Source organism: Pongo pygmaeus, chromosome 7, assembly GCF_028885625.2.
Source record: "Pongo pygmaeus isolate AG05252 chromosome 7, NHGRI_mPonPyg2-v2.0_pri, whole genome shotgun sequence".
NCBI classification, from domain to species: domain Eukaryota; kingdom Metazoa; phylum Chordata; class Mammalia; order Primates; family Hominidae; genus Pongo; species Pongo pygmaeus.
This window is the reverse complement of record NC_072380.2, coordinates 30,833,633-30,853,603: the sequence shown is the minus strand read 5'-3', so window position 1 is coordinate 30,853,603 and position 19,971 is coordinate 30,833,633. Positions and strand designations below refer to the sequence as shown.

At 46.0% G+C, this 19,971-nt stretch overlaps 1 protein-coding gene across 1 annotated transcript in view; it reads left to right on the top strand.

Annotated features, from left to right (window-relative positions):
• GSR (glutathione-disulfide reductase) overlaps positions 1-19,971 on the top strand; it is a 58,826-nt gene that overhangs the window by 18,366 nt on the left and 20,489 nt on the right. Inside the window, exons 3-6 of the mRNA XM_054497928.2 lie at positions 674-762; positions 2,431-2,500; positions 7,394-7,541; positions 10,471-10,525. Coding sequence (XP_054353903.1) covers positions 674-762; positions 2,431-2,500; positions 7,394-7,541; positions 10,471-10,525 — 362 coding nt within the window. The remainder of the gene's footprint in view (positions 1-673; positions 763-2,430; positions 2,501-7,393; positions 7,542-10,470; positions 10,526-19,971) is intronic.

The following is a 19,971-nucleotide window of genomic DNA, read 5'->3' as shown; positions in this document are numbered from 1 at the left end:
TTAATTTTTTTTTTTTGTATTTTTATTAGAAATGGGATTTCACCATGTTGGCCAGGATGGTCTCGAACTCCTGACTTCAAGTGATCCACCTCCCTCGGCCTTCCAAAGTGCTGGGATTATAGGCATGAGCCACTGCGCCCGGCCTTGTTTTTGTTTCTTTTTAGTCTGTTTTTAATATCTTTCCCCTTATCACTTTAAAAAAATGTTTTAAGTTAGCAAGGTATAGTAGATTTTATTATTATTATTATTTTATTTTTTGAGACAGAGTTTCTCTCTGTCACTCAGGCTGGAGTGCAGTGGTGTGATCTTGGCTCACTACAACCTCTGCCCTCGGGGTTCAAGTGATTCTCCTGCCTCAGCCTCCCAAGTAGCTGGGACTACAGGTGTGTGCCACCATGCCCAGCTAATTTTTGTATTTTTAATACAGATGGGGTTTTGCCATGTTTGCTAGGCTGGTCCCGAACTCTTGACCTCAAATGATCCACCTGCCTCGGGCTCCCAAAGTGCTGGGATTACAGGCGTGAGCTGCCGTGCCCAGCTAGGTTTGTTTTTAACTTAAAGGGCAGTATTTTTATCTGCTGTTACCTAGTTACCAGTCATTCATGATTCCTTTTTTCCCTCAGGACTGATTTACTGCTGTTTTGGATCCTTTTTTTTTTTTTTTTTTTAACAGGTAATGTGGAACACAGCTGTCCACTCTGAATTCATGCATGATCATGCTGATTATGGCTTTCCAAGTTGTGAGGGTAAATTCAATTGGCGGTAAGTGTCAACACTCAGAGGATTCAGTTTCCAAGTGTAGATATTTTTCTTTTATAACTGAGCCATAAACTTTTTTAGGGATGGAGGAGGAATTGCGGTAAATATTCACAACATGAGATTTACAGTTTAGCCATTTTTAAGTATACAATTGAGTGTCATTAAGCACATTCACATTGTTATACAGTCGTCACCACTATTACCACTTCCAGAACTTTTCTGCCATCCCAAACAGAAACTCTCTTCCATTAAACAATAACCCCTCATTCTCTTCTCCCCCTGGCCCTGGGAACCTCTATTCTGCTTTCTGTCTCTATGAATTTGCCAATTCTAGGGAACTCATGTAAGTGGAATCATACAATATTTGTTGCTTTATGTCTAGTGTATTTTGTTTTCATGGTTTGTCCATGTTGTAGTATGTATCAGAACTTCATTCCTTTTTTTTTGTTTGTTAAGACAGGGTCTTGCTCTGTTGTCCACGCTGGAGTGCAGTGGTGCAATCATAGCTCACCACTATCTTGAGCTCCTGGGCTCAAGCTATCCTCCCACTTCAGCCTCCTGAGTAGCTGGGACTACAGGCGTGTGCCACCATGCCTGCCTATTTTTTTTTATTTTTGTTTTTAGTAGAGATGAGGTCTCACTGTGGTGCCCAGGCTAGTCTTGAACTCCTGAGCTGAAGTGATCCTCCCGCCTCAGCCTCCCAATGTGCTGGGATTACAAGTGTGAGCCACTGTGCCCGGCCTTCATTCCTTTTAAAGGCAGAATAAGATTTCATCATATGGATAAAACCACATTTTGTTTATCCATCCATTTGTTAGTGAATTTTTGGGTTGTTTTTACCTTTTTTTTTTTCTTGAGACGGAGTCTCGCTCTGTCACCCAGGCTGGAGTGCAGTGGCGCGATTGTGGCTCACTGCAAGCTCCGCCTACCGAGTTCACGCCATTCTCCTGCCCCAGCCTCCTGAGTAGCTGGGACTACAGGCGCCCGCCAGCACGCCTGGGTAATTTTTTGTATTTTTTTTAGTAGAGACGGGGTTTCACTGTGTTAGCCAGGATGGTCTCGATCTCCTGACCTTGTGATCCGCCCACCTCGGCCTCCCAAAGTGCTGGGATTACAGGCGTGAGCCACTGCGCCTGGCCTGTTTTTACCTTTTGGTTATTGTGAACAATGCTGCTATGAACATTCGTATATGGGTATCTGTTCAGGTCTCTGCTTCCAGTTTCTTTTGGGTCTGTACTTAGAAGTGGAATTGCCAGGTCATATGGCAGTTTTGTGTTTAAATATTTAAGGAACTGCTGTAAATCCTTTGAAGCCATAACAGTTTTTAAGAAATTTAGCAAATTTATTTATTTAACAAGTATTTGTTAAGTGCCCACCACGTCCTACGCACACCATGTTCTAGGCACTGTGCCAAAACATTTCTGCTTGTCTTCTGTGCAGAAAGACGATGCCAACTGAGTGTGTTCTCCACTGAGTGGCACAGAGGCTTTTAACACATGGGGCAGCAGAATGACACAGGGAAGGGATGACTGTCTTCGGAGATATTCACTCACTGCCGTTCCTATTGACAGTCAGTGATTCTCTGCTCAGAGTGTTCAGGGACAGATGCCTTAGTTACTAACTAGAAGGGGAAGATCCTGTTTCTGAATACTGACTTGGGTTTCATTGCAGTATTATTAAGGAAAAGCGGGACGCCTATGTGAGCCGCCTGAATACCATCTATGAAAACAATCTCACCAAGGTGTGTATACTGGGTTTTTAACTTTGAGAAAAAGCTGTTCCCTTCTTGAGTACTCAGCTAAGTCTTGCCAGACTGTAGCCTTATTTATTTATTTATTTTTATTATTTTTTTTTTTGGAGACAGTCTTGCTCTGTCGCCCAGGCTGGAGTGCAGTGGTGCAATCTCGGCTCACTGCAACCTCCGCCTCCTGAGTTCAAGCAATTCTCCTGCCTCAGCCTCCTGAGTAGCTGGGGCTGCAGGTGTGTGCCACCACGCCTGTCGAATTTTTGTATTTTTTTAGTAGAAACAGGGTTTCACCATGTTGGCCAGGCTGGTCTCGAACTCCTGACCTCAGGTGATCTGCCCACCTTGTCCTCTCAAAGTGCTGAGATGACAGGCATGAGCCACCGTGCCTGGCTCTATTTTATTTTTAATGACCAGGTCTCTATTTGTCACCATGCTGGAGTACAGTGGTGCAATCATAGCTCACTGCAGCCTCCAAGTCCTGGGCTCAAGCAGTCCTCCTGCCTCAGTCTCATTAGTAGCTAGGACTACAGGCACGCACCACCACACCTGGCTAATTTTTATAATATTTTGTAGAAATTTCTCACTATGTTGCCTAGGCTGGTCTTTAAACTCTTGCCTTAGCCTCCCAAAGTGTTGGGATTATAGGCATGAGCCCCTGTGCCTGGCCTTTTACTTTTTCTATTATTGAAATTGACCTGTCAGAGCAGAAGCTTCTGACCCAGCCGGCCAGTCTCTTCTGCAGAGAGAGGGTGGCAAGTGCCAGAGCTGGTAGACCAGGCCTCACCTAATAGCTGCACCTTGAGTAGGTCTGGCCTGGCACTTAGATTCAGAAGTCACATACGAGATACTTTGTGCACCAGTATGCCAGTTTATTAATTAAAATGAGGAGTGCCATCTAGCTGAAAACCTGCCATTGTCTGTTTTTCAGTTTGTTTGTTTTTTGAGACAGAGTTTCTCTAGTCACCCAGGCTGGAATGCAAGAGCACAATCTCAGCTCAGTGCAAACTCTGCCTCCCGCCAGGTTCAAGCAATTCTCCTGCCTCAGTCTCCCAAGTAGCTGGGATTACAGGTGTGCACCACCACGCCCGGCTAATTTTTGTATTTTTAGTAGAAACGGGATTTCACCATGTTGGCCAGGGGTCTCGAACTCCTGACCTCAAGTGATTTGCACGCTTCGGCCTCCCAGAGTGCTGAGATTACAGGCGTGAGCTACTGCGCTTGGCCAAACCTACCATTGTTTATTTGCCTAGAGTAAGACCTCCTTAAGAGACCAAATTAGGATTCAGAGGGTTGTTTTTATGAATGACATCTGATCAAGAAAACTAGGCAAAGGTGTGTTTGCCTCCAGCAACTGTATGTCATCCTTCACTATCCTGATGCTTTTCCCCCATAGTGCTGGGATGTCACACCTTTCCCACCAGGACCATGTAGGTGACATTCACAACCTGTGCATCACTTAACTCTCCTTTTCCTTGACAATATCTTCGCGCCACCCTTCATTTGTCTTTGCGGTCTCACTTTGCTGTTTCTAACATTTCTTAGGGTTTGTTTGTTTATTTGTTTGTTTGTTTATTTGTGAAACAGAATCTTGCTCTGTCGCCTAGGCTGGAATGCAGTGATGTGATCTCGGCTTACTGTGACCTCTGCCTCCCAGGTTCAGGCAATTCTTGTGCCTTAGCCTCCTGAGTAGCTGGGACTACAGGCACATGCCCCCACACCTGCCTAATTTTTTTTGTATTTTTGGTAGAGATAGGGTTTCACCGTGTTGGCCAGGCTGGTCTCGAACTCCTAGCCTCGAGTGATCCGCCTGCCTCAGCTTCCCAAAGTGCTGGGATTACAGGGGTGAACAACCACTCCTGGCCCTCTTAGGTTATATTTAGATCAGCAACTTTTTTTTTGAGAAGGGTCTTACTCTGTCACCCAGGCTGAAGTGCAGTGGCATGATCTCAGTTCACTACAGCCTCGACCTCCCAGGCTCGTGATCCTCCTGCCTTGGCCTTCCAACATGCTGGGATTACAGGCATCAGCCACTACACCTGGCTTAGATCAGTAAATTCTTGATGATAATTAGGCCACTGTGATCTCAGTAGCAGCATATTTATAAACCAATTTTTAGGACGAGTTACTTCATAGGTAGCTAACTGTATACAGTTTTGTATTCTTATTCATTGGGTTTATTTTTTGGAGGGTGAATTTTCCAACCTTACTCCGCAATCCAGGGGGAAAAATATTTAAAGGCCCGCAGTCCTTAAGCACAGGAGATTTTAAGGCTGATTATAGAGTAACACTGGCAGTACTAAAACACACCAAGTTTTTTATTTTATTTATTTTATTTTTTTGAAGTCAGGATGTCACTCTCTTGAGCAGACTGGAGGGCACTGGCATGATCACAGCTCACTGCAGCCTTAACCTCCCAGGCTGAAGCAATCCTCCCACCTCAGCCCCCTGAGTAGCTTGGACTATAGGCACTGTCCCACCACACCCTACTACTTTTAAAAAATTTTTGTAGAGGCCGGGCGCGGTGGCTCACACCTGTAATCCCAGTACTCTGGGAGGCTGAGGCAAGCAGATCATGAGATCAGGAGATTGAGACCATCCTGGCTAACACGGTGAAACCCCAGCTCTACTAAAAATACAAAAATTGGCCGGGTGTGGTGGCGGGTGCCTGTAGTCTCAGCTACTCGGAAGGCTGAGGCAGGAGAATGGCGTGAACCCTGGAGGCGGAGCTTTCAGTGAGCTGAGATCATGCCACTGCACTCCAGCCTGGGTGAAAGTGCAAGACTCTGTCCCAAAAAAAAAAAAAAAATTTTTTTTTTGTGGAGATGAGGTCTTGCTATGTTGCCCACACTGGTCTTGAACTCCTGGCCTCAAGCAACCCTTCTGCCTTGTCCTCCCAAAATATGGGAATTATAGGCATAAACCACTGCATCTGGCTTTTTTTTTTTTTTTTTTTGATGGAGCTGACTGAAATACTTTTGCAAAAGCGGTAGGAAAATTATTCAGGAACCAGCATTTTGTAATACTTAGAAATCTTGGTGTGTACTATAGCTTATGGTGATGTTATGGGGAAGGAATTACTTATAGTTGACCCAGAAATTCTATATTGCAAAGGAAACTTTCTATCTAATATCCTAGAAAATGAAAGTAAAAATCTCACTGCTTCCTCCTCTGAACTAGTGTCTGTCCTATCGCCACGCGAGCCACACTCCTTTTTGTCTAGCATTGCACAGGAAGTCATTACGACCTGAGGGAATGGTGTTCTGGAGGCCTGTGGGTTTTGTCTTTGACCTTGATTCAGCTTGATTACGCCTGGCACCTGCAGGAACAGGCCTGGAGGGTGCAGGGAAAGAAGATGATAACTCAATTCAGAATCAAGCATGTTCCAACATGTTAAAGCATTCCACTTTGTCATCATGCTTACACGGTTCCATTATTCTTGTAAGTTGACCACATTTGCATGCCCCTGCATGTATCATGGCTGGCAGAAGCGTCAGAAGCGTGCCAGGAGCCCCTAAGTGAAGGCCTCGGTGCAGAGGATTCCAGTAAGAGCAAATCCAAAAGTAAGAGTCTGAGTTCTCACTGTCTCCAGCGTAGAACTTCAGTGTCATGTGCTTTTGTGGTATTCTTCCCATTTTACGAAAGTACAAACATTGCGTTTCCCTCCCTTGACCAGAGTATTCCTCTCTTGCTCTTGCCTCTGTTCATTTCAGCCTTATCCTGTTGTCTTTTTTAGCCTTCTGCCTCTCCTCCAGACACACCAGTGTTTTTGAGAGAGAGTCTGGTCTCTGTTGCCCAGGGTGGAGTGCAGTGGCGTAATCTCAGCTTGCTGCAACCTCTGCCTCCCAGGTTCGAGGGATTCTCATGCCTCAGCCTCCTGAGCAGCTGGGATTACAGGTGCCCGCCACCACTTCTGGCTAATTTTTATATTTTTAGTAGAGACGGGGTTTCTCCATGTTGGTCAGGCTGGTCTCGAACTCCCGACCTCAGGTGATCTGCCTGCCTCGGCCTCCCAAAGTGCTGGAATTACGGATGTGAGCCACCATGCCCAGCCAGACACACCATTCTGTAATGTGATTACATTGCACATAAGGAACTTTCGCCCTCAATTCTTGGGGGCAAAGATGTCATCTTTCTTACGGGGGTGCCTTGCATATACTTTTTTGTCTCTGAGTTTTGGCCCAAGGTAGCACTTTTATTTCTTGTTCTTCTTTTTCCTCCTCCTTCTTTCTTCTTTCCTTCCTTCTTCTAACTTCTTTCTTTCTTTCTGCTCCTCCTCCTCCTTTTCCTCCTCCTCCCCCTTTTCCTCCTCCTCCCTCTTCTCCTCCTCCTCCTTCTTCCTTCCCCTCCTCCCCTTCCCTCCTTCCTTCTTCTTCTTCCTTCTCTTCCTCCTCCCCCTCACTTTGTCATCCAGGCTGGAGTGCAGTGGCGCCATCTCAGCTCACTGCAGCCTCAACCTCCCAGATTCAAGCAATCCTCCTGCCTCAGCCCCTCAAAGAGCTGGGACTACAGGTGTGCAGCACCATGCATGGCTAATTTTTGTATTTTTAGTAGAGACTGGGTTTTGACATGTCTCCCAGGCTGGTCTCAGATTCCTGAGCTCAAGCTATCCACCCACCTCTGCCTCCCAAAGTGCTAGGATTACAGGTGTAAGCCACTGTGCCCAGCCTATTTCATCTTACTGTATACTTCCGGCATCTAATGGCAACCCCTTTCCTAAGTATAGGTTGCCAGTTAGAAGTTCTACAGAAACTTGAAAAATGGAGAATTGTGTTGGCATCAGCAAACCAAGAATCAAAATGTTCAGTAGAGAAATGAAAGTTCTGATAAGTTGCAGCAGGTGTCTGTTTTTATTCTAAGAACAGGCTAATATCATGGTTCCTTCTCTAGTCCCATATAGAAATCATCCGTGGCCATGCAGCATTCACGAGTGATCCCAAGCCCACAATAGAGGTCAGTGGGAAAAAGTACACCGCCCCTCACATCCTGATCGCCACAGGTGGTGTGCCCTCCACCCCTCATGAGAGCCAGATCCCCGGTGAGTCATACGACAGGTACTCATTAACAGCAGTCAGGAGTTTACCGTTGCTTTCAACCTGACAAGCCATGCCAGGGGATCTGCCTAAACCAGTTCTCTCTTTGGAGCCAGGCCATGGGAGAAGGTCTCTGCAGAACCAAACTCCAGTTGGCTTAGTGGTAGCTAGTGATGCAGTCACCCAGGCTGGAGTGCAGTGGCACGATCTTGGCTCACTGCTACCTCCGCCTCCTCGGTTCAAGTGATTCTCCTGCCTCAGCCTCCCGAGTAGCTGGGACTACAGGCATGCCACCCCCACACTTGGCTAATTTTGGTATTTTTAGTGGAGATGGGGTTTCATCATATTGGCCAGGCTGATCTTGGACTCTTGACCTCAGGTGATCCACCCACCTTGGCCTTCCAAAGTGCTGGGATTGCAGGCCACTGTGCCCAGCCAAGAGATTTCATTTGGCCCCAGGCTCAGACATATTGCAGGTAACAGAGGGAGAGAAATCAATGAAAGCCTCATTCTTTCCTTCTCAGCTTAGCATACATTGTTTCCAGCCTAAGTTTGTCAGATGGGTTGTTATTTACAAGACACGTGATAATTTATTGTTTTGTTCAAGAGAGAGAAATCTTGTAAGGATGTAGCTTGAGTAGCTAAGTAAGCTTTTATATGCATATTTTTCTCTTTTAAGTAGAGACAGAAGATTAAAGCTGTAAGGAATCTCAGAGATGGTCATAACTGCTTTTGCATTTTATTATTTTATTATTTATTTATTTATTTATTTTGAGACAGAGTCTGGCTCTGTCACCCAGGCTGGAGTGCAGTGGCGCAACCTCAGCTCACTGCAACCTCCACCTCCTGGGTTCAAGCGATTTTCCTGCCTCAGACTCCCGAGTAGCTGGGATTACAGGTGTCTGCCACCACGCCCAGCTAATTATGTATTTTAGTAGAGACAGGGTTTCACCATGTTGGTCACATGGGCCCACCTCGGCCTCCCAAAATGCTGGGATTACAGGCATGAGCCACTGTGCCTGGCCTATTATTTTATTTTATATTATTTTATTTTTTTGAGACGGAGTCTTGCTGTGTTGTCCAGGCTGGAGTGCAGTGGTGTGATCACAGCTCACTGAAGCCTTGACCAGGAGGTTTAGATGGGAGATGGCTCAAGCGATATCTTTCTTTCTTCCCAGCTAGATTATAAGGACTTTGTGGATGGTGAACATAGTTTATACATCTTTTGAATTTTCCATGGATTAGCTTCATAAGATCCGTTATCAAGGTGAATTTTTTTTTTTTTTTTTTTGAGACAGATTCTTGCTCTGCCACCCATGCTGGAGTGCAGTGGCGCAATCTCCACTCACTGGAACCTCTGCCTCCCAGGTTTAAGCGATTCTCCTCCCTCAGCCTCCTTAGTAGCTGGTACTACAGGCACGCACCACCATGTCCAGCTAATTTTTTTTGTATTTTTAGTGGAGGTGAGGTTTTGTCACGTTGTCCAGGCTGGTCTCAAACTCCTGACCTCAGTTGATCTGCCCACCTTGGCCTCCCAAAGTGCTGGGATTACAGGTGTGAGCCACTGCACCCGGCCAAAATGCAACATATATATATTTTTGTTTGTTTGTTTAGAGACAGAGTTTTGCTTTTGTCGCCCAGGCTGGAGTGCAATGGGAGGATCTTGGCTCACTGCAACCTCTGCCTCCTGTGTTCAAGCGATTCTCCTGCCCCAGCCTCCTGAGTAGCTGGGATTACAGGCATGCGCCACCACACTCAGCTAATTTTTGTATTTTTAGTAGAGATGGGGTTTCACCATGTTGGCCAGGCTAGTCTCGAACATTTGACCTCAGGCGATCTGCCTGTCTTAGTCTTCCAAAGTGCTGGGATTACAGGTGTGAGCCACTGCGCCTGGCCTAATATATTTAATAACTGATGAGAAATGAGGGTAGGGGGGCTACTGAGAGAAGGAATTAGCAGTTGACAACTGAAGGCTTTGTCTGCATTATTGGGGGCAGGTGGTAACTGAAGTGGTAAACTTGAGAGAGATATGGGTTGGAAGATAAAATTAAGGTTCAGTTCTAAATAGACTAAGTTTGAAGCCAATGTAAAATTGTGTGGCGAGATAGTTAGAAACATGGAACTGCAACCTGGGGAGAAGGTCAAACCTGGAAGAATGCATTTGGAAGTCCTGCAAGATAGGACCTGCTGTCCTATATCCAAAGGTTTCAATCTCCTTTTCACTACATGTATATTTCACTATATAGGTTGTACCTCTTGTAATTCAATGTATACACCATATAGGTTGAAACCTTTGCAAGAATAAGCAGAGAGGAAAGGGCCACATCAATTTTTTTTTTTTTTTTTTTGAGATGAAATCTTGCTCTGTTCCCAGGCTGGAGTGCAGTGGCACGATCTCGGCTCACTGCAACCTCTGCCTCCCAGGTTCAAGTGATTCTCCTGCCTCAGCCTCCCAAGTAGCTGGACTATAGGTGCATGCCACCACGCCCAGCTAATTTTTGTATTTTTAGTAGAGACAGGGTTTCACCACGTTGGCCAGGCCACATAGATTTTGAACTACATAGAAATTTGTCTTTTCAGGCAGGAACGGTGTCTCACACTTGTAATGAGCTGAGCCCCAGAGTTCCTACCTACCCTTGGGATGGGAGGGTGAACAGATCCAGCAGAGTCTGTTCATGACCGCTGAGTTCTTCATTCTTCAGAGAAATGTAAAAGTTATTTAGCCATCATGGCTTCTGTTTCTAGAGAGAAAATAAAAATGTTGACTCAGGGAGGATTTGGTTGGCAGCTTTCCAAGCAGAGACTTTAACAAAACTTGTCAAAACGGAGACTATGTTGGCTGTGAAAGTGTTTGGTTTTTGGCATAAAATGTTGTGATTACTTTGCAAGAGAAAGAGCAGTCTTGTGTGATCTATGTTGCCTTTTTCTACATAGGTGCCAGCTTAGGAATAACCAGCGATGGATTTTTTCAACTGGAAGAATTGCCTAGGTAAGCCAACCTGACCTGACCTCAGTGACTCATTCTTCCTTACTGTCTCCTGGTAACTTTTCTTCATCTTCTCCTCCCAAGCATTTAATGTAGGCCTTTCCTGAATTCCCTCCTCTTACAGCTTCTCTTTTCATGACCTTGTATCTCTCATTCCTAGAACTCCTCAGTAGATCCCTCAAATCTTTCATGCTTTCAATCAGAGGCCAAAGTCAAATGCAGGGTAATTTGAAGACTGCATAGCAAAGTCCTAAAACTGTCTTCTTTCTTCAGCTTGATACAGCATCAATTACGAATGTGTCTAAAGTAGCTTGTATTTTAGAATAGAATAGCTGGTTTTGGCCAGATGTGGTGGCTCATGGCTGTAATCCTAGTACTTTGGGAGGCTGAAGCGGGCAGATCACCTGAGGTCAGGAGCTTGAGACCAGCCTGGCCAACATGGTGAAACCCTGTCTCTACTAAAACTATGGAAATTAGCTGGGTGTGGTGGTGCGGGCCTGTAGTCTCAGCTACTCGGGAAGTTGAGGCAGGAGAATCACTTGAATTCTCAAGGCGGAGGTTGCAGTGAGACAAGATCACACCAAGAAAGAAAAAGAGAGAGCGCCACCACACCCCGCTAATTTTGTATTTTTAGTAGAGATGGGGTTTCTCCATGTTGATCAGGCTGGTCTCAAACTCCTGACCTCAGGTGATCCACCCGCCTCGGCCTCCCAAAGTGCTGGAATTACAGGTGTGAGCCACCACACCTGGCCAGATTTTCTTTTAATGAAAAAACTTTTTTTTAGAGACAGGGTCTTCTTCCGTCGCCCAAGCAGGAGTGCAGTGGCGCCATCATGGCTTGTAGCCTTGAGCTCTTGGGCTCAAGCAATCCTTTCACCTCAGCCTCCCGAGTAGCTGGGACTACAAACGTGCACCTCCATACCTGGTTAACTTTTTAATTTAAATTTTTGTAGAGATGGGGTCTCGTTCTGTTGTCCAGGCTGGTCTAGAATTCCTGGCGTCAAGCAGTCCTCCCACCTTGGCCTCCCAAAGCAGTAGGAATACAAGCATGGGCCACCGTGCTGAATGGATTTAGATTCATAGAGGTGCAAAAAGATCATGAGGAAGTTTGTTTCTCTGATTTGAAGTTGCTGTACCTTGCAGGCTTTCTAGTTTAGAGGGATGCTCCTGTCACTTGTGAGAAGAGGTGATGCCTGGAAACAGGTGGAGGGACCCATTGTGTTGGCGCAGGGACTCGCCTTCATTCATCTTCTGAGTGGCACTCACTGTGGAGTTCGCATTGCTCAAATCTTCCGCTCCCTCAGGGGCTGTGCTAATCCAGTTTGAGGTCCTAATCCTATGCTTTTAGCAAGGCTTTTAGGGAGAGTGACTCATAGTCCATGAGCCTGTCTTCACTTTGATTCACCCAGAGTCATGGACAGTTCAGACAGCATGAGGCAGTGCTGAAAGGACCAGGGAGCTGCTTTGCAGTTCCATGGGATGGTGAAAATGTCCCTTGAAGATACTCAGACCAGGCAGGCTTCTGACTTGGAGTTCTAAGAAAAGCATACGGTCTTTTTTGGTTTGCTGTCAGGTCGCAGAAATGTGTTAGAGAACAGCCTTCCTTCCCTGTGATCCACCATGCATTGTTTGATTTTAGGGTTGAATGACATGACATATGTGAGGATGTAGTGAGACATGCAGTCATGACTCATTATGTTTGGATAATGCAATTTCATTCCCGACTCACCCTCAACGAAGTTTCATTATAGATAGCTGTTCATTAGCAATTTTAAATATTTACATTTATACATGTCATCAACAAAAGGCTCTGAAACACAAGAAAATGAATTTAGAATTGATGTGTGATTCTTCAAGTCTACTTTATCTTTGTTATGGTGTTGGTGAATAAGTAATAATTGGGCAAGTACATAAATAATGTAGGGAAGATAGCATGATTTAGTTTTTGCATGGAGGGGGCTTCTGGTTGGATGGAGCATGAACCTTGTGGAATACTGTGGCATGAGTAGTCCTGGGGCCGTAACGAGGTCAAGAGAAATCTTTTAGGGATTCAGCCGCCTGAAAGATCGGTTCCAGAAGCCAGGCGCAGTGGCTTATGCCTGTAATCTCAGCACTTTGGGAGGCCTGAGGCGAGTGAATTTCTTGAGCCCAGGAGTTTGAAACCAGCCTGGACAACACAGCACAACCCGATCTCTGCAAAAAAATACAAAAATTAGCTGGGCGTAGTGGCACATGCTGGTAGTCTCGGCTACTTGGGAGGCTCAGGCCAGAGGATCACTTGAGCCCAGGAGTTCGAGACCAGCCTGGGCAACATAGGGAGATATTATCTCTGCACAGAATTTTTCCTCTCTGAAGAAATGGGCTAAAGAGCTTTAAAAACAACGAAAAATATATTTCCCTTCTTTGAGGGGATATTAAGGATTTTTCTTTTCTTTTGAGATAGGGTCTTTTGCTCTGTCACCCAGGCTGGACTGCAGTGGTGTCGTCATAGCTCACTGCAGCCTCCACCTCCCAGACACAACTTATCCTCCTGCCTCAGCCTCTCAAGTAACTGGGACCACAGACATGGACCATCATACTTGGCTAATTTTTATTTTTACTTTTAGGTGTTTTTTTTTTTTTTTTTTTTTTTTTTTTTTTTTTTGAGACAGAGTCGCTCTGTTTTCCAGGCTGGAGTACATTGGTGCAGTCTTGGCTTACTGCATCCTCTGCCTCCTGAGGGCAAGCGATTCTCCTACCTCAGCCTCCCGAGTAGCTGGGATTACAAGCACACACTGTAGCAGGACGAGTCGCAGACAAAACTCCTCAGACACCAGATTAAAGAAGGAAGAGGTTTTTTATTCGGCCGGGAGTGTTGGCAGACTCGTGTCTTAAGAGCCGAGCTCTCCGAAAAAGAAACTCCTAGCCCTTTTAAGGGCTTACAACTCTAAGGGGTCTACGTGAAAAAGTCATGGTAGATCAAGTAAGCGTGAGGAATGCGACTGGGGGCTACATACATCAGCTAACAGAACAAAAAGTTTTACAGTGCTTTCTCATACAATGTCTGGAATTTACAGATAACACCAGTAGTTTTGGTCAGGGGTTAATATTATTATTATTTTAGCCACCAGGGCCAGGTGGTGCCAAGGTCGTCTAGCTATTTATCTTACTTCTGTTTCTTTCCAACTTTCTGCTTTCTCCCTTTTTCTCCTGTCTTATAAACTAGGGAAAAGTGGAGGTTGGGGAGAAACTGAGAAGGCCAACAGGAGAAGTGGTAGCCTCATAACATATTTCCCCCCTTTGAGAATTTTCACTTTTTAGTGGGACTTCTCACTCTCATCCTCATTTTCTGAGTCTCTTTGTGAGATAGAGCGATAGTGATTCATATAATACACGTATGCTGAAGTTTTCTGATGAACCAAAGTAACAACAAAACCTTTTATCATTTGAAAAAGCAAGGATAATATGCAGGGGAGCAGCAAGCAAGTTCCTATCACTAGCAATACACCTACAATGAGGGTTTTAAATCCTCCTGTAGCTGGAAACCATTTTCCAAATAAAGACTCAGGATTAAACTTGTGCCAAACCTGTACAGGCACATGTGCCACCTTTGTCATGTCCCTGACTATGTTTTTAACCACCTGTCCTTGATCATCTATTTGTAGGCAGCAATTGGTTAAGTTAAATTTTCCACAAACTCCTCCTTCAGCTGCTAGCAAGTAGTCCAAGGCCAGTCTATTCTGCTAGATAGCATTCCTCATTTGGGTTTCCTGCCAAGCTAAAACAGTCAAACCTCTGCCAGTTTAATTAGTAATTATTTCTAAGATGGCCTGCAATCATATGATCTGATTGAGCATGTAAATGGGGGTTCGGTATCCCCATGAGCTGTCTTGTGCCCATGTGGCAGGCCCATAATACTGTATGATCCTTTCAGGGGGCCACTCATTATCTTTCCAGTTTCCTGTAACTATGCCTCTCTTTTCTCGGGAGGCATAGACAGGGAAACCTAGGAGCTCACCCGTTTTTATGGGTAATAAGAAAAAGGACGGCTTAATAGTGCCAATAACACAACTGCCTGCCCATTTATTAGGTAACCGAATGTAGGCTCTGTGCCCACATATCCAGTATAGTCCAGCGGGAGCTGTCCAGTCCTGATGAGATTCTGGATGAGCCCAAGCAGTTTTTAATTTAGAAAATTTACTAAATGGATTCTTTTCAGTGTGGTTTAGGCCCCACCAAGTAATTGTCTTTGTTGTACTGTTATACAACTTCTGTCCTACACAATTAAGCTTTCCTACAGGGATGATAAAGTCTTTCCCTTCTCTAGCTATACAGTATTGTCCAATAATTGAGGTTTTTAGGACCCAGAAGTTGCTAGCTTGGGCTTTCTGAACTGGAATTATATCAGGAGCTGGATCAGTAGGCACCAACTCTCGGGCTTCCCAAGGCCATCGGTCTCCGATAGTGGTTCCCCCGCATACATTACAAGAAGTAACGTTAAGGGAATGAGTTACATTTTCTGCTAATTGGAGAAACAAATTTTTTGTCTTTTTTGGAAGTTCTGGTGCTGGCAGATTCAGCTCCTCATAAAAGGTTTGAAATACTGGTTTGGGAGAGCGCTTGTGGGCCTCACCTCTAATTAAAATGGCAACTTGGGGGTTTAACCCTGTCCCATTTATCCCCAGGGTTACACGTTTTCCCTTTTTCCAACGGGATCTCTAGGGGATTGGTAATTATTAGTTCTAGTGGGTTACAGTGACCGGCAGCACAGGAGGGGTTGGCTTCCCCCTTCTGAAGATAAACCGGGTCCTTTTTGTTCTTTTTCCAAGTAGCCCAAATAACACATGGCCAATAGGCACAATTTTCACAAACCCCTGACTCATTACAAACATATTTATTTTCTACTCTGTAGCTCCTTTCCCAGTTAAGAGAACCACATGCTATTCCTAGCTTTTTACTATTAATGGCTGCACAAGCATCAAATCTTAAAGTTATTTGTTTGGGGATTTCTTTTTCTTCTGTTCTAGCTATTATTTTACTTGTATCACCTAGGAAAAGGCCAGTTCTTATTCTTATTTCAAAAACGGTGGTTGCAGGGGGCTCAGATGGGTTATAACATACATCAGGTTGGTCATTTCTCGGGCTACATACCTTGTACTGAGTGGCATTATACAAACAAGTTTCTTTTAATGTTCCCATACAATCATAATAACTATAGAACAGAAACATCGTTTTAATTTGCTGTCCTACCTTGGTGACCTGATGAATACACTGGGAACAGTCCCCAGTTTGAGTAAGGTCAGTTGAAGCTCTTACTGTATAAGTCCAAAATTTAAGAAAAATGAATCCCACGATGAGCTTCCTCATGCTTCGGCCGTGCGTGGACCCGTCAGCTTCCGGGTGTGACTGGAGCAGGGCTTGTCATCTTCTTCAGGGTCACTCTGCAAGGGTTGTCTGGGCTTGATCTTGCCTCCCAGGTTTCAGGCGCTGCAGGTTTTACACGGCTGTGGTGGATCCAGGCTGGAATTCCCTCTACCTTCACAGCGGTGGGAGTGGTCAGGACGACAGTCTGGGGTCCTTTCCACCGTGGACACAAAGGGGCTACGTTCCAGTCCTTGATCCACACTCGGTCACCTGGGGAGAAAGGGTGAACTGGGGAGAATAAGCTAACAGGGCATCTCTCATTTACCCAAGCTGAGATTGTTTGTGTAATTTTTCCTAAAGCCTGTAGCTGTCGCTGTAACTCAATTTCACCTAATTCTCAGGGAGTGCCTGGAAGTCCCCGCAATATAGGAGGGGACCTATGATATAATATTTCATAAGGGGCATATCCTATTCTTTTAGAAGGGGTACATCTAATTTTAAATAATACCATAGGGAGAGCCTGTATCCATTTTAATCCTGTTTCCTGACATACTTTCCCTAAACTATTTTTGATAGTCCGATTCATCCGCTCCACCTTTCTGGAACTCTGAGGCCGGTAGGCAGCATGCAGTTTCCATGTGATCCCCAATACCTTTGCCGTCTTCTGTACCAAGTCAGCCACAAATGCCGGCCCGTTATCTGAGCCGATCCGTAAGGGCAGTCCAAATCTAGGAATAAGATCTCGAAGAAGCACACGAGTTACTTCACGAGCTTTCTCAGTTCGTGTTGGATAAGCCTCCACCCACCCAGAGTAGGTACACACAAGAACTAGTAAATACTTGTTACCTCCACACTTTGGCATCTCTGTGAAGTCCACCTGGAGATCTTCAAAGGGGGCTGCTCCATAAGCTTGTATGCCGGGGGGAACAGCTGGACCTTGCCTCGCATTATGCTGTCGGCAGGTAACACACTGCTGCGTCACCGTTTTGGCAAGGGCTGACAAATGCGAGATGTAGAAATACAGGCCTAACAACTTTTCAAGTGATTCCTGATCTAGATGGGTGGTTTCACGCACAGCCAGTACAACTGCAGCTCCTAGCAGCTGTGGCACAGCTACTCTCCCATCTGGTAACCGAATCCATCCTTCCTCCATCACTTGTCTTCCCTCTGCCTGGAGAAAGTCCTTTTCTTCTTTAGAATAAGTAGGTACAAGATCAGGTGCTTGAGGGAGCAGGGGGGCTGTCACTGATGCCTGGAAGGGGGCAGATGCTGCTTTTCGAGCCTCTAAGTCAGCACAGGAATTCCCCAAACCCACCGAGGTGGAAGCTTGCTGGTGTCCTCTGCAATGTATAACTGCCACCTTGTGGGGTTTCCATACCGCTTCTATTAATTGCAGGATTTCTTGTTGATATTTTATGTCTTTTCCCCCAGAGTTCAATAGGCCCTTTTCTTTATATAATGCTCCATGCACTTGAAGGGTTAAAAAGGCATATCGAGAGTCAGTGTAAATGTTTACAGTCTTACCTTCACTGAGTTCTAAGGCCCGAATTAAAGCAATGAGTTCAGCTTTCTGAGCTGAAGTGCCCTGGGGCAACGATCTGGCTTCAACAACAGTGTCCAGAGTTACCACCGCATACCCTGCACATCTCTGTCCTTGTGGGTTGATAAAGCTGCTCCCATCCACGTATAGTTCCCAGTCTACTGATGCCCAAGGCTGGTCCCGGAGGTCAGGTCTGCTAGAGTAAACTGAGTCCAACACTTCTACACAGTCATGCTCTACAGCGCTCTCTCATACTGGGAGCAAGGCAGCGGGGTTCAGGGTGTTGCAAACTTCAATGGTTATACGGGGATTTTCACACAGTAAACTTTGGTACTTGGTGAGTCTAGCATTGGTTAACCAATGATGTCCTTTAGTATTCATTAAAGTCACCACAGCATGGGGGGCCTTTATGTTCAGGTTTTGCCCAAGAGTTAGCTTATCTGCTTCTTGTACTAGCAGGGCAATTGCTGCCAAGGCCCTCAAACATGGGGGCCATCCTTTAGAAACCCCATCTAGTTGTTTAGAGAGGTAGGCCACCGGCCTCGGCCAGGGCCCCACAGTTTGGGTTAAAACTCCAACTGCCATCTTTTCTCTCTCTGACACATACAATGTAAAAGGCTTTGTCAGATCGGGTAGCCCCAGGGCTGGGGCTGACATAAGTCTTTCCTTTTACTCATGAAAGGCTTGCTGTTGCTGGGATCCCCATTCAGAAGGTTCCCGGTCCCCCTCCTTTGTGACCTCATACAAAGGCTTTGCTAATACTGCAAAGTTTGGGATCCACAGTCTGCAAAACCTTACAGCCCCTGAGAATTCTCTCACCTGCCTTCTGGTCTTAGGCTCCGGTAGATTACAAATGACCTGCTTTCTTTCTGATCCCAGGCTGCGCTCCCCCTGCCGGATAGTAAATCCCAAGTAACGTACCTGCTGTCGGCAGATCTGAGCTTTTTTCTTGGACACCTTATACCCACAGTCCTCCAGGTGCCAGAGTAGAGCATCTGTTCCCTTGGCGCACCCAACTGCCGTGGGGTGTCCCAGCAAAAGGTCATCAACGTACTGGAGCAACACGCAGCCTAGGTCTCTGGTGGGAAACTTCTGGAGGTCTCAAGCTAACGCCTCCCCGAAGATGGTGGGGGAGTTCTTGAACCCTTGGGGAAGCCGGGTCCAAGTGTACTGAGTAGTGACACCTGACTCCGGATCTTCCCACTGAAAGGCAAATAGCTTCTGGCTCTCAGGGGCTAATCTGATGCTAAAGAAAGCATCTTTCAGGTCCAAGCAAGTGAACCAGCTGTCCTCAGCTGGCAGCAACCCCAGCAATGTGTACGGGTTAGGTACTGTTGGATGTAAAGTCACTGTAGCCTGATTGACCAAGCGCAAATCCTGTACCGGCCTGTAGTCCTTGGTCCCAGGCTTGGGAACAGGCAGGAGGGGAGTGTTCCATGGAGACTGACAAGGAACTATAATTCCAAAGGTTCTTAGGCACTTGAGATGGACCTGGATACCTTCAAGAGCTTCTCGGGGACCGGGTACTGTTTTTGCCTAACCGGCTGGGCCCCAGGCTTAACTTCTATAAGTACGGGGGCTTGGTTGACTGCCAACCCTGGAGGGTTGTCTTCCGCCCACACTCTTGGCTACTGCTTAGCCAGAGCTGGTCTTATCTCTTGGCCTGGCTCAGTTAAGAAAAGTCTCCATTCCTCCTCTCGGGGGACCGTAAGGGTCATAATGACTCCCGTTCCGGGTAACTTTAGCAGCAAAGAGCCATGCTCTGTAAAAGAGATAGTGGCTCTCAGTTTGCTAAGCAAGTCCCTTCCCAACAAGGGCAAGGGACAATCAGGCATGTACAAAAACTGATGAATCACTTTATGTCCTCCTACAGTACAAGTCTGGGGCAAGCAGAAAGCTTGTTTTGCTGAAACTCCCGTGGCTCCAATGATGTCAATAGTCTTTTTGGATAAGGGGGCGACTGGGGCGGTTACTACCGAATGTTCAGCACCGGTATCTACAAGAAAATCAATGTCTTTACCCCCAACTGTCATCCTGACCATAGGCTCTTTGGGGGTCCTTGAGCCCGGTCCCCCTCAGTCCAATAACCCTTCTGCCAGGTTGAGCAGGGCCTCCTTGTCTGGAGCCTCCTGCTCCGAGTCACCTTGTTTTCCTTTTAGCTGAGGGCATTTGTTCTTCCACTGTCCTGTTTCTTTACAATAAGCACACTGATTACACTGCAAGCTCTGACAGCCAGGCTGAGTTTCTTTCCCGGGGCCCCCCTTCCCTTGCCTCTTTGTGGGGACCCCTCTAATTGCTGCAGCTAACAGGTCAGCGTTTCGCCAGGCCTGACGTTCATTCTCTCTGCGGTTTTCCTTACGGCTTACTGCATCCTTGTTTACAAACACCTGGTTAGCTATTTCTAATAACTGTGATGTGTTCATCCCTGCAAACCCAGCCTGTTTCTGCAGTTTTCTTCTAATGTCTTCTGCGCTTTGACTAACTAAAGCCATGTTAATCATGCGTTGATTTTCAGGGCTATTGGGATCAAAGGGAATATACATACAATAGGCCTCACACAGTCTCT